Source organism: Ranitomeya imitator, chromosome 5 (assembly GCF_032444005.1).
Source record: "Ranitomeya imitator isolate aRanImi1 chromosome 5, aRanImi1.pri, whole genome shotgun sequence".
Taxonomy (NCBI): domain Eukaryota; kingdom Metazoa; phylum Chordata; class Amphibia; order Anura; family Dendrobatidae; genus Ranitomeya; species Ranitomeya imitator.
The window spans coordinates 344,722,628-344,737,387 of record NC_091286.1 but is presented as its reverse complement, the minus strand read 5'-3'; the positions used below and the strand labels follow the sequence as shown (position 1 = coordinate 344,737,387).

Sequence of the window (14,760 nt, the reverse complement as noted above, 5' to 3'; positions counted from 1 at the left end):
TTTACTCATTTATATAGCACTATTAATTCATCAGCGCTTTACAGACATTATTGTCACTGTCCCCATGACTGCAAACGTGGGAATCCTCACATTACGTGCACTTCGAAGATTCTCCGGTGCCAGTGGGGGGCACTTGACTGCAATTGTGCAATTTGCATACATGTTGTCATGTGCCGACTAGACGTGCTTGTCCTTGCTCAATGCAGTTGACTTGAGCAAGGCCGGACATGTCTAGTCAGAATGTGGCTGGACGTATGCAAATCACATACTTGACCGCCTGCTCCCATCACCAGAGGATCCTGACAGCGCGCAAGTCTAGATTGACTGCTGACTTGTACCCCTAGGCCAGTCAACCCCCTTAAATCATTATAAAGCGATCACTGAGACAACTATGTGGCTCTGTAGTTCTCTGTGTGATCAGTGCTGAGAAGGAGAAACTGAGCTAGAACAGTATGCTAGCAGGTATCAGAGAGATTCTGGCAATATAAGAAGTTTTTGTGGTCAAGCTGAAGTAAAATAGTTATCCCGCTTGTCTGTCTCCTGCATTTCGATGTTCTGCTCTATCTGTGCACTATAAAGCACACACAGGACGCAATCCTGCTTTGGCCAGATTTATGTGTAATCCTGAAGATCACGGTATATCAGTTCAGCACAGCATGGTATATAATGCTGTGCATTTTTTATTTTAGCCCCCCTAATATACTGTGCGTTAGAGCAGTAAGTATGTATCTCTACTTGATTTAATCTAAAGTGGTAAAACATTACCCCAATCTTGTACTGTAGACCACCAAGAAATGCCTCAACATAGACCACCATTAGTAACATTAAACATTCAGCATCTTTTCATCACCAAGGTAGTTATAATTAGCATGAAATATGAGATTAGTGAACTTGCTGCCATGTAATCCTCAATATTCATGAGCTTTTTATAGATCCGCCCCCACCACTGATTGGCAGCGTTCTGCCTGTACACTGGGTACACGTAAGAAAGCTGCCAATCGGAGGTGTTGGAGGGGTTTTACACAGCTCAGTGATCTGGTAGATCTGCAGCAGATAAAGCTGTGATTTTATCAAAACTGCAGCATGCAGCCCAGTAAGTGATACATCACTGGAATCAGGGTCTCTACCTCTACATCATGCTGCTTTCAGATGGGTAGCAAATCCCTAGTGACAGATTGCCTTTAAGAGCTGAGTTGATGTGAAGTGTGCAGCTCGAATAGTAGCTATATTATCAGTACCTCATCGTGCACTTCCTGACTTTCCTTTAGGATGTTACTCATAAAATTGTAGATGCTATTGGCGCAATTGCTGGATCATCATTAGAGCAAACAACCTGGTTAAGAAGAAACCTTGAAGTGAAACCTTCGCCTAAGATAACTGTAGATGGTCCGACTCTGGAATCTGATGTAGAAGGTACGTTCTTTCTTCACTAAAGGTGACCTTAAGACGTAGCAGGAGAAGAAATGATCTGCTGTAATACGCGTAGGCTTTCCATAAACATTTGGCAATTTGGAGATGGGGATATGCATTGATTGCCTTCTATAGCCTCAGTATTGCACTGTCTATGGCTGGCTGCACAGTGCATTAAATGAGAATCTTCCAGTGAGTTCATTCTTGTTTTTAAAAGGTTTTTATTTTACTGTATTATTAAAGCATGGATAATGTACAGAATTATATGCATAACAAAAAAAGGTGGTCATTCTTACAAATCTGAAAGTAAAGCGTAAAATCTCTACCTCCCCAACACATGAGCTCATTCTAAGGAGTTTGTAACTATATTATCTTTTTGTGACCTCTCCAGCTAATTTATGACCACAGACCACATCAAAAGCTGAACGTGTCAAGAAAAAGACTAAAAGCCAAAAATGGACAATATTTTTAATTAATCCCCATTGCAAATTGGATTTTTAACCAAAATCCATTCATTTTGCTTAAAAAAAAGTAAAGTATTTTCCTGAAAGCATAATATAATGTATCAGAAAGATGTGCGACTTTTGTGGTCATACTAAAATGTACTACCTAATGGTACTGCGTTTTCATGGGGAGTATTACGATTATTAATGCCCTGTATAAGGGTCAGTTTTTACCACGCTCCTCTTCTTCCTTAGATATGTTGTCTCCGGCTATAGAGATCTCCCATATCACCCCTTCGGTGTACAGCGTACATGCCCTCACCTTTCTAGCGGAGGTAAGAGGTCACCCGGAAGTCTCATTATTGCAATATCATGTATATAACGTGGGCTTATCCTTTGACTTTGTATGCTTACCAGGTTCTGGCTCATTTACTCGACATGGTGTTCTACAGCGATGAAAAGGAGAAGGTTATCCCGTTACTGGTCAATATAATGCATTACGTGGTGCCCTATTTAAGGAACCACAGGTAACTGTAGTCTTTTTTTTTTTTTTTTTTTTTGAGGCATTATTTCAATTTTTAACACAGTAAATATATAAATAATTATTATATTCCTGTTACAATTGAATAAGTCCACTGAAGCCACTTTAATAAGAGGGGAGATCATTTATACCTTTCCAGACTGGAGTATAATTTCAATAACATGCTTCTGACTTCAGATCAGTATTATATATATTTGTTAATTTTCCCACCTGTTGTGATGGCATTTAAGCGGTGTATGTATTTATTTTACTCACTTATATACACAGCACTGTACGTACATTATATCACTGTCCCCATTGGGGCTCACAATCTATATTCCCTATCAGTATGTCTTTGAAGTGTAGGAGGAAACCCACGCAAACACGGGGAGAACATACAAACTCCTTGCAGATGGTGTCCTTGGTGGGATTTGAACTCAGGACTCCAAGGCTGCAAAGCAACAATGCTAACCACTGAGCCACTGTGTATTTCCACTCTTAACCCCTTCACACCGCAGCCCTTTTTCGTTTTTGCGTTTTCGATTTTCGCTCCCCTCCTTCCCAGAGCCATAACTTTTTTATTTTTCTGTCAATATGGCCATGGTTTTACCATGTCTTGTACTAGAAAACGGGAAAAAAATTCCAAGTGCGGTGAAATTGCAAAAAAAGTGCAATCCCACACTTGTTTTTTGTGTGGCTTTTTTGCAAGGTTCACAAATGCTAAAACTGACCTACCATTACGATTCTCCAGGTCATTACGAGTTCACAGACACCAAACATGTCTAGGTTATTTTTTATCTTAGTGGTGAAAAAAAATTCAAAACTTTGCTAAAAGAAAAAAATAATTGCACCATTTTTTGATACTCGTAGCGTCTCCATTTTTCGTGATCTGGGGTCAGGTGAGGGCTTATTTTTTGTGTGCCGAGCTGACGTATTTAATGATACCACTTTTGTGCAGATACGTTCTTTTGATCGCCCTTTATTGCATTTTAATGCAATGTCACGGCGACCAAAAAAAGGTAATTCTGACGTTTTGAATTTTTTTCTCGCTACGCTGTTTAGCGATCAGGTTAATGCTCTTTTTTTTTATTGATAGATGGGGCGATTCAGAACGCGGTGATACCAAATATGTGTAGATTTGATTTTTATTTTATTTTGGATCGGGTGAAAGGGGGGTGATTTAAACTTTTATATTTTTTTTAATTTTTTTCATATTTTTTTAAAACTTTTTTTTTTACTTTTGCCATGCTTCAATAGCCTCCATGGGAGGCTAGAAGCTGGCACAACTGGATCGGCTCTGCTACATAGCAGCGATCATCAGATCGCTGCTATGTAGCTGAATTGCAGGCTTGCTATGAGTGCCGACCAAAGGGTGGCGCTCACAGCAAACTGGCATCGGTAACCATAGAGGTCTCAAGCGACCTCTATGGTTACTATCCTGACGCATCGATGACCCCTGATTATGTGCCGGGGGTCGGCGATGCGGGTATTTCTGGCCACGCAGCCGGAAGCGCCGGTTAAATGCCGCTGTCAGCGTTTGACAGCGGCATTTAACTGGTTAATAGCAGCGGGTGAATCACGATCTCACCCGCCGCTATTGCGCGTACATGTCAGCTGTACAAAACAGCTGACATGTCGCGACTTTCATGTGGGTTTACCGCCGGAGCCCACATCAAAGGGGGAGACACGACATGCGCCGTACTAGTACGGGGCATGTCGTGAAGGGGTTAATTTCACTATATAAATGCCTGCTATAAACCAGCCAGTGGTTTTCCATGTAAACTGTGTTTTTTTTCCTTTGCAGTGCTCATAATGCTCCAAGCTATCGAGCCTGTGTGCAGCTGCTGAGCAGTCTCAGTGGTTACCAGTACACCAGACGCACATGGAAGAAGGAAGCCTTTGATCTCTTCATGGATCACAACTTCTTCCAGATGGATGGCTCCTGTGTTAGTCAGTAAGACCCAGCTCTCCTCCAGACAATGTGCTTGTTGCAATCAAATTTTTGTGTGCATATGTGTACATATGTATGTGTATATATAGGTGCTTCTCCCAAAATTAGAATATCATAAAATAGTTAATTTATTTCAGTTCTTCAATACAAAAAGTGAAACTCATTATATAGAGTCTTTACAGAGTGATCTATTTCAAGTGTTTGTTTCTGTTAATGTTGATGATTTTGGCTTACAGCCAATGAAAACCCAAAAGTCATTATCTCAGTAAATTAGAATAGTTAGCAAAAAAACACCTTCAGATGCTTCCTAAGAGTTTAAAAAGGTTCCTTAGTCTGTTTCAGTAGGCTCCACAATCATGGGGAAGATTGCTGACTTGACAGATGTCCAGAAAGCAGTCACTTTCACACTCCACAAGGAGGGTAAGCCACAAAAGGTCATTGCTAAAGAAGCTGGTTGTTCACAGTGTGCTGTATCCAAGCATAATAATGGAAAGTTGAGTGGAAAGGAAAAGTGTGGTAGAAAAAGGTGCGCAAGCAACCGGGATAACCGCAGCCTTGAAAGGATTGTTAACAAAAGGCCATAGAAAAATTTGGGGGAGACTCACAAGGAGTGGACAGCTTCTGGAGTCATTGCTTCAAAAGCCACCACACACAGACCTATCCAGGACATGGGCTACAAGTGTCACATTCCTTGTGTCAACCCACTCATGACCAATAGACCACGACAAAGTATCTTACCTGGGCCAAGGAGAAAAAGAACTGGACCGTTGCTCAGTGGTCCAAGGTGTTGTTTTCAGATGAAAGTAAATTTTGTATTTCATTTGGAAATCATGGTCCCAGAGTCTGGAGGAAGAGCGGAGAGGCCACAACCCAAGCTGCTTGAGGTCTAGTGTGGTTTGGGAGCCATGTCATCTGCTGGTATAGGCACACAGTTTTATCAAGACCTAAGTCAGCGCAGCCGTCTGCCAGGAAATTTTAGAGCACTTCATCCTTCCCTCTACTGACAAGCTTTTTGGAGATGGAAATTTCATTCTCCAGCAGGACTTGGCACCTCTCCACACTGTCAAACGTACCAATACCTGGTCTAAAAACAACAGTATCACTGTGCTTGATTGGCCAGCAAACTCGCCTGAGCTTAACCCCATAGAGAACCTGAGAAACACCAGACCCAACAATGCAGGCGAGCTAAAGGCTGCTATCAAAGCCACCTAGGCTTCCATAACACCTCAGCAGTGCCACAGACTGATCGCCTCCATGCCACTCCACATTAATGCAGTAATTGACGCAAAAGGAGCCCCAACCAACTATTGAGTGCATTTACTGAACATACATTTCAGTAAACCAACATTTCGGAAGTTAAAATCATTTTTTCAAGCTGGTGTTGTAAAGTATTCTAATTTACTGAGATAATGACTTTTGGGTGTTCATTGGCTATAAGCCATAATCATCAATATTAACAGAAATAAACACATGAAATGGATGACTCTGTTTGTAGTGACTCTATATAAAATACCGTAAGTTTCACTTTTTGTATTGAAGAGCTGAAATAAATTAACTTTTTGATGATATTCCAATTTTGTGAGAAACACCTGTATATTATATCTCATATATTAAACAACTGTTTTATTGATCTATAAGGAGATCTTTATACCTACATAATTATTTACTATTAGACCATTTTGCAGTCCTCCATCCACATTGCATTTCTCTTATTTTAGTTGGTTATTTAAAGTCCTGTTTGGTTACCATTTCTAGACTACTCCTGATCTGCGAGAACTATGTATTTTTTCCCTTGTCCTACAGCTGGAGGGCCATCATGGACCATCTGATGACACATGACAAAACCACATTCCGTGACCTAATGAGTGAGTTTTCCTTTTGTTCAGAACTTTTTTTTCTTAACGTTCAAAACCCCTGTACACATTCAATAAAAGTCAAACTCGTCGACTATGGCAGATTGACCAGCCATCTAATGTACATGGGGTCCTCTCGACTTGCTTCTGCCTTGGGACTAACCAAGGGGTTTTGTATATAGGGAAGTTGGGAGAGTGGTCAGTACCTAAGATATTGAATTCACCTGTAACTTCTAATTTGCTTGTACATTCTGAATTGTAGTTTCCGTCATGTGTCGGTGTGAGATTAATGTAATGCTCATGTCGTGCTCTTGACCGTGTTTCTCTCTCAGCTCGAGTAGCTGTCGCTCAGAGCAGTTCTCTCAGTCTCTTTACTAACCGTGACGCAGAGCTGGAGCAGAGGGCGATGCTCTTGAAGAGACTGGCCTTTGCCATCTTCAGTAGTGAGATTGACCAGTACCAGAAATTCCTACCGGATATACAAGGTGAGGCAGCAATGTTATCCACTGGGCATCATAAAATAAGGCATTGTAATGCAGAACAGCGGACTAAGATGAAATGCAAAGATCCTTTGTCAATAAGCCAGCCTCCTCTCCTATACATGTCTATGGTAGATATGGAAATGACATCACATGCTTATATGTACAGTCCTTGAAACATCAAGCACTTCCCCATATGTGAACCTATGTTGTGTCTCTGCTTTTTAGAAAGGTTAGTAGAGAGCCTGCGGTTGCCACAAGTGCCCACTCTACATTCCCAGGTGTTCCTGTTTTTCCGAGTGCTTCTTTTAAGAATGTCCCCCCAACACCTCACCTCATTGTGGCCAACCATGATCACTGAACTGGTGAGTGCTTCTCTCATGTATACATTACTCTTGGCTTGTTCATTCATTATACAAATTGCTAAGTAGCTATCAAGTGAGATTCACATAATGTTATTTCTGTGTATTACCAGGTACAAGTATTTCTGCTAATGGAGCAGGAACTTACAGCGGATGAAGATATCACCAGGTAGGTTCTGGCTTCAGAGAGTGGCAAACCTTTCCTATATACATCCCTTCTTAACACAGGAGATTACCCAAACCCTAGTACATTGAAAACAGGATGACTGGCACCTCTCTGATTTATCCCTAACTGTGCACGACTCCTCTTCTCCAACACGCTCATTTTGTCCTTCCAGAGGTGGACATCACACATATATACAAATGAATTATCCTTACTGGAACCTACAATCCTTGCTTTGTGCCACATTTCTTCCACCAATGACAAGTTCCTGTCTATCACACTATTCCCCAACACTTTCTCTAGGGTACAAGACTTTTTGTGTCCCCCACTCTTTCTGGACTTTCTCAATGCATCTCACATTCTTCAACCTTCATTTCAATATACAGATGATCGCTAACATTTTTCGATGTCTGGCTACTGACTTGCTGAGATGTAGCAGCTCAACATTAATTTCTCAAGTCACTACTAGTGATGAGTATACTCGTTGCTCGGGTTTTCCGGAGCACGCTCGGGTGATCTCGAGTATTTATGACTGCTCGGAGATTTAGTTTTCATCGCCGCAGCTGAATGATTTACAGCTACTAGCCTGCTTGATTACATGTGGGGATTCCCTAGCAACCAGGCAACCCCCACATGTACTCAGCCTGGCTAGTAGCTGTAAATCATTCAGCTGAGGCGATGAAAACTTAATCTCCAAACACTAACAAATACTCGGAGATCACCCGAGCGTGCTCAGGAAAACCTGAGCAACGAGTACACTTGCTCATCACTAGTCACTACAAATCACCATGTAACCCTAGTCTTACAATCGGTATTCCCACAAATTATATCTTGCCTCAATGTTTAGAAATTTAAAACGTAGTAACATATGTAATCTATAAATTTTATCAAATTTAAACTTGCTTGCTTTTTTTATTTACACATATACCTCTATATCTAAATATAGATCATTTGGGATCATTGTGTTACTGAAATATCCATCCTCAATTCATCATCATCATCCTGTAAATGGCAGCAGATTTTTATCAAGAATGTCTCAGTACATATGTCCATTAAGTTTGCCAGTGCCGTATGCAGAAAAACAGCCCCACACCGTTATGTTATCACCTCCAAACTTTACTGTCAGTATGGTGTTTTTTGGGTGATATGCAGTGCCTTTTGGCCTCCAAACATGGTATTATGGCATCCAAAAAAGTTCAGTCTTGCTTTAACCCGATCAGACTATATTCTCCCAGTATTTCACAGGCTTGTCTAAATGTTGCTGAGCAAACTGTAAACGTACTTGAACATGCTTTTTGTTCAGCAAAGGAATCTTGTGTAGTGAACGTTCATAGAGGTCATGGAGTTTGAGTGCATTACTTATATTTTTTTTGACAAAGGTTATCAATAATTAGCTACGTCCTGCTGTAGTTGTGATTTTTACAGGTCCCAAAAGTGCAGATTTGTTGCAGCCACCCATGGCATGGCTGTACTATGCAAGGCTCTTGGAGTAAGACTACATACACAAAAATGTATTATGTGGTTTGTGTACGCCTGCAATGCCCGGCCAACCACTGGACCTTTGACGATCAGCCACCTAGGCATATTTTAGGCATTTCGTTCAGGTCTGGGCATTGTGGTCTGTACATGGCTTAAGACAAAATTCACATAAACATATTATTTGGTCCTAGGGCAATGTGTGGTGTAACCGCTGCTGTCACTGCTCCATGTCAGAGCTGGAGATATATAGGAGTATGCAGTAAGGGTACTGTGTATAAGGAGCCCTGCAGTCTTGTGCATCTTTACATTATGTGCACACAGCATATTATACACACCAGCTTTCCAGTATCATTTTTGAAGCAGAAGATGCTTCAGGAAAATAATGGCGGTGTTGTTCCCAAAGTGTTTTCTTTCATTGCGGTGTTGTGCCGCCGGCATCTCTATTTCATTTTTTAAATCCTCCTGAAGACTGGTCAGGACACTTCTTTTAGATGTTTCGCTGCTTTCAAGCCCGAGTAGTGAAACTATATGTACAGCAAGTTGTTTTGACATTGTGCATACGGTTATTATTTTTAACATTTGTTGAACACTTTAGTAGTTCCAGTGTGTTCAGGACTTCTACCAAAACTGTCTTTAGGAGAATGGGTAACTAACGTGAAATCTTTGTTGGGGAATCCTCATCATTTTCATTGTCTGATTACTATTGTTCTCCAGTTTCGTACCTCACCTATATATTTTTCATCCACCCTCTTCAGGACTTCTGGACCTATTGTAGCTGGTTTGGAGACAACATACAGTGGTGGGAATGGATTCTCCACATCCTATAATAGCCAGCGGTGGCTGAACCTCTATCTGTCAGCCTGTAAATTTCTCGATTTAGCCTTGGCATTACCCTCTGATAATCTGCCTCAGTTTCAGATGTAAGTTGTTTCTATGCTTGGTATTGTATTGTAAAATACTTTTACAACCCCAATATTATATAGAGAAGTATTCAACCCTCGACATATTCATCTGCATGCATTTATGTTCTAGACTTGTTATATACCAGACTGTAAGGTAATGTTAGGCTATTATAGGAAGGTACAATTAGTTCCTGATGATCTCTAGAAGTTATCCCCGATCATTATTTGCTCTGTTCTATGTTCCTGCATTTAACATTTGCTACTGTACGGTATTTTTTTACTGCCATTATCATTTTTAGGTATCGATGGGCATTCATTCCAGAAGCATCAGATGACTCAGGGTTAGAAGTTCGAAGGCAAGGAACACATCAAAGGGAATTTAAACCATATGTTGTTCGGTTAGCAAAACTCTTAAGGAAAAGGGCCAAGGTATTGTTCATTACATTAATATATTAGGAGATATAAAAGTGTCAAAAGTAGTCAGAAAATAATATTGAGCTTTGTTATCATTAGCATCCTGGTTTCAGTCTTAGGCCGGGGTCACACTTGCGAGTGTGATGCGAGAAACTCACACGAGTCTCTCGCATCAATGCCCGGCACCGACGCCGGGACTCTTATGCAGCCGCACACTCTGGTCCCGAGTGCCGGGTATTGATGCGAGAGACTCATGTGAGTTTCTCACATCACACACAAGTGTGACCCCAGCCTTAAATAGAGACTAGTGATGAGTGAACGTGCTCAGCAGGGCTGTGGCGTCGGTAAGCCAAACCTCCGACGACTCAATTTCCATGACACCAACTCCACCAAAATGGGCTGTGACTCCGATTCCACGGCCCTGATGCTTGGATAACGTGCTCTCCGAATATCTCTTGCATGCTCTAATATGTACCGAGTTCCTACAGCTGAATGATTCGTGGCTGTTAGACAGCAGCAACCCATGCAGGGACTACCTAACAGCTGCAAATCATGCAGCCACGGAGGATGCCAAAGATACTCGGACAACACCTTATCCGAGCATGATCGCACATCACTATTAGAGACCAAAACTCCGTTCTGGATCACTTGCACAAGTGACACAGACTTGCCATATTGACTAATGATTAAGTGTTACTAGTGCTCTTTAACAATTCCCAAAATGCAAAGGGAATATACAAGATAAATGTAAATCAAATCAAGATTTGGTATGCCCACTCCATGTCTTCGACAGGACATCAGTTTTTCTGGGTACCCTTGCCAAGGATTTTGTTGGAATATTGTCAGGTGTATGAATAACCAATTATACCAAACCGATATAGGCATAAACTCCTGAAAAAAGCACACAGCAGAGCGAACGTTATCTGTGCCGTCACTATTACAGTCTATGACCCGTCGGCACATGCATCCGGACCCTGTTTTGCTGGAATTTTGAACATATGCCCTGACCGACACCTAATGCAATGTGAAGGCAAATATTTAGTTTTTACGTCAACTTGATGCATTTGTCAATAAAAGTAACATAGTAACATAGTTAGTAAGGCCGAAAAAAGACATTTGTCCATCCAGTTCAGCCTATATTCCATCATAATAAATCCCCAGATCTACGTCCTTCTACAGAACCAAATAATTGTATGATACAATATTGTTCTGCTCCAGTATAAACCTTCTGAAATTCTTAGAATTGTGCTTCAGTAACCATAAAAATGTTACTAATTGATTTAAAAACAGATTTTGTGAAAACCCAAATTTAAATAAATATTAACTTTTAACCATGAATATAATTTTTTTTTTAAAAATTCAATAGAATTTGTTTTGATTTTTTATTCATGATTTATTTATTGAACTAGAAAAATCCAGAAGATGACAGCTCAGGAAGAATATTAGATTGGGACCCTGGACACTTACTACTTACAATTTCCACCATTCGGAGCATGGAGCAGCTTCTGCCTTTTTTCAATGTACTCAGTCAAGTCTTCAACAGCAAAGTGACCAGCAGATGTGTTGGAGACTCGGGGAGCCCAATCCTTTATCAAAATTCTTTTTCCAACAAGGATATTAAACTGGAGAACCAAAAAATGTTCTCCAGCAAAGCAAGACAGAGAATTGAGGAGATGCTTGAGCGAGATTTTCTGGAAGGAGTACTAAAGAGCTGATGTGCTCCCTGGGTTCATACCACTGAATATACTGATATTTCCCAGCTGTATAGACTTTTTTACTCTGTATCTATTGTAACAAATCCGCTTCTTATTCCGTTTTGACTCTTATTTAATTTGAAGATTTTTTTTATTTGTAAATAAAGGTGACAATTCTGAATGTGAACTAATCCTATTAACGTCAAATTATGGTGCAGAATATATGTCTTATGATGTCATTGATTGCTTGAAGAAAATACAGATTTGACAATTTTTCAAGATTAGCTCTTTATTTGCACTTTAAAGTTTGAGGCAAATTTTGGCTGGAATCACACATGCAGGTTTTTGAGAAAAGTCAGGAGAAGATGTAAAAAGAAGGAATTTACAGGAAAAAATCTACAGGACTGGATACAAAGGAGATATGTATAGATCTCCAAAAGCTTCAACAAAAATTGTATGCGTGATTCCAGCCGTTTTGGATATTATGGTGTTTGCTATAGGTCTGTGCTTTTTGCAGATTTTGACATTAGATTTTCACATTGCATCAAAGTTTTGTTAAAATTGTATATCCAAAATCTGCCAAACGCATAGAAAATGCTGGAAAAAAGACCTAGAAATGCTTAAAGGAAACTTGTCACTCCATTTCTGTTGCCTAAAGCATGGGCAGCATGAATTACCATAAATCCTGGCTGCAGCATTTTGGAGTAAATATAAAATTGGATGGGACCATAGGGAGAGACAAGCTGAGGCTAAAGTGGTCCCCCCTAAGGGGACTAATAAATACAAGTAAAAAAAAGTCCTTCACCCCAGATACCAAACATGTATAGTTTTATTAAGTGGTGAAAAAATAATTCATAAATTTGTATTGGGCTGTGTGAGGAGTTATTTTTTGCACCCTGAGCTGACGTTCTTACCGAATACCATTTTGGGTTAGATACAATGCTATCTTATTGCGTTTACGGAAAATATTTTATATTTTGATAGATTGGACATTTCTGAACACAGGGATACCAAATGTGTCCTTTTTTTCTTTTAATTGCTTTTTGAATGGGGCGATATGAACTTACTGAATTTAATAGTCCCCTTAAGAGACTTAAAGCTGCGATTGCCCGTACTATATATAGCAGTGCTTCAGCATTGCTATGTGTGCCAAAGCTAACAATCTCCTATGAGGAGGATTGTGATGGTAGACACAGGGTCTTAAGCCGACCCCCAGCTGTCATGACAATGTGATGTGATGGGCTATATCAATGACGTGCTTCCTGTCTGCGCGTGTTAACAGCCACAGATGGATCGGATATTAAATTAGAGAGTTTTTTTCAATTTATTTATTTTTTACAAATTTGGTATTTTTTATATTCACCACTATAATAAGAAAAAAAACTGGACAAGCTTAGTATTGCCACAATTGTAGTGATCAGGAGAATCCTATTGTCAGGTCCTTTTTTTTTTTTTTTTGTAAATGATTTTTATTAGGGAGATTTTCACATAAACAAGGGAAGGTAAGGGTAGGGAAGACAGCAAAAAACGTTCAATTATATAAAAAAAAAAAACCATAACAACTAAAAATATTCAAAATACAGTAAAATAAAAGATCAATAATGCAATATACCATGTTTACTCCAAAACCTAAAGGATAGAGGGAAAGATGGGGGCAAGGAAAGTCTGGTAGGGAAAGAACAGGGAAATAGTAAAGGGAAGGATCAGGATAAGAATGGCAAGGGAATATATAACCTGGGAAATGGGAAAAAGGAAAGGAAAAAAATAGTCCACTGAGAAAATTTTACATGGAAAGATCAAACATTGATATACAGAGAATGACAATCAAATTGCGTTAAGGTACCGGCGACAGTTTAGCTTCTAGAAAGGCTCTCCGCTTCGGGGGAGAAGAATGAGTTCCAGAGTGACCATTTGGCTTCACATTTAGATGGAGAATTATTTTTAAAAGCCAATTGGAAAGTATTGGGAGTTGAACCTTGTCTATAGCATCATTCATGCTAGGTATACCACTAGTTTGCTGTTTGGTCCCAATTAGGGTTGAGCGACCTTGACTTTTTTAGGGTCGAGCCGGGTTTCGCGAAACCCGACTATCTCAAAAGTCGAGTGAAATCGGCCGATTATGGCAAAAAGTCGAGGATCGACCGAAACACGAAACCCAATGCAAAGCCAATGGGATTTTTTTTTTTTTTCTCTCTCTCACTCACTCACTCACTCACTCACTCACTCACTCACTCACTCACTCACTCACTCACTCACTCACTCTCTCCTCCGTCCCTGAACTGAAAAGCTGGTGTTACACATTGCAAATCGCTACAGCGCACAAGCGACAACATGGCGATAGGTCTTAGGGGCGTGGACGCCTATGTCATCACTCTGCCCACGCCCCTTCATTGGCTGAAAAAAATGGCGCCAAGCGCGTAATACGAAACGCGACTTTGGCGCGAAAGTCGCGTACCGCATGGCCGACCCCACACAGGGATCGGGTCGGGTTTCATGAAACCCGACTTTGCCAAAAGTCGGCGACTTTTGAAAATGAACGATCCGTTTCGCTCAACCCTAGTCCCAATTAGTAATTTGGCAACTGCAAACAAATGTAAGGAGATATTTGATTTCCCTGGGAATAGAGGGAGATTTGTGGGGACATTAGAATCTCATCTTTCCCCAATTTATTAAGTTATGGATTTATTTCCATAATGGTCTACTTTTTGGGCAAGACCAGGAAATATGTAAAATATCTTTCCGGATTAAATCGGAAAGGGGATTATCTAGTAAAATAGATATAGCTCTTGGTAAGACTAAAGGTAGGGTAAGTTTCCCTCTAATAATTTCCTTAATGAAATCAGATTAAGGAGTTCAAAAGAGGTTTTTAAAGCCTGAAAGTTTCTACTAGAGTCTTTACTGGGTCTGAATAATAAAGAGGAGCAGTCTCTTATCCCCAGTTTAATCCATTTCCCAAAAGGGAAATTAGGAAAAACTGTTAGAAAATCAGTTATTGGAATTTTCTCTAGTGGGTAAGGTATTTTATTATCACATGCCGTCTTGTATAAGTTTTTCCATTGAATTAATGTCGATTTTAAAGTATATAGGTAA

General features: G+C 40.2%; 1 protein-coding gene across 4 annotated transcripts in view; it reads left to right on the top strand.

Moving 5' to 3' along the window:
• DOP1A (DOP1 leucine zipper like protein A) overlaps window positions 1-11,857 on the top strand; it is a 129,945-nt gene extending 118,088 nt beyond the window's left edge. For 3 of the 4 annotated variants that reach the window (XM_069726441.1, XM_069726442.1, XM_069726440.1), the window contains 11 exons: window positions 1,269-1,413; window positions 2,109-2,188; window positions 2,271-2,380; window positions 4,178-4,327; window positions 6,128-6,189; window positions 6,510-6,662; window positions 6,885-7,021; window positions 7,132-7,187; window positions 9,416-9,580; window positions 9,862-9,991; window positions 11,386-11,857. In XM_069726441.1, coding sequence (XP_069582542.1) covers window positions 1,269-1,413; window positions 2,109-2,188; window positions 2,271-2,380; window positions 4,178-4,327; window positions 6,128-6,189; window positions 6,510-6,662; window positions 6,885-7,021; window positions 7,132-7,187; window positions 9,416-9,580; window positions 9,862-9,991; window positions 11,386-11,691 — 1,494 coding nt within the window. In that variant the 3' untranslated portion in view covers window positions 11,692-11,857. Of the gene's footprint in view, window positions 1-1,268; window positions 1,414-2,108; window positions 2,189-2,270; window positions 2,381-4,177; window positions 4,328-6,127; window positions 6,190-6,509; window positions 6,663-6,884; window positions 7,022-7,131; window positions 7,188-9,415; window positions 9,581-9,861; window positions 9,992-11,385 lie in introns of those variants that run through there. The other variant, XM_069726443.1, reaches the window with a different exon arrangement.
• The last annotated feature ends 2,903 nt before the right edge of the window (window positions 11,858-14,760 follow it).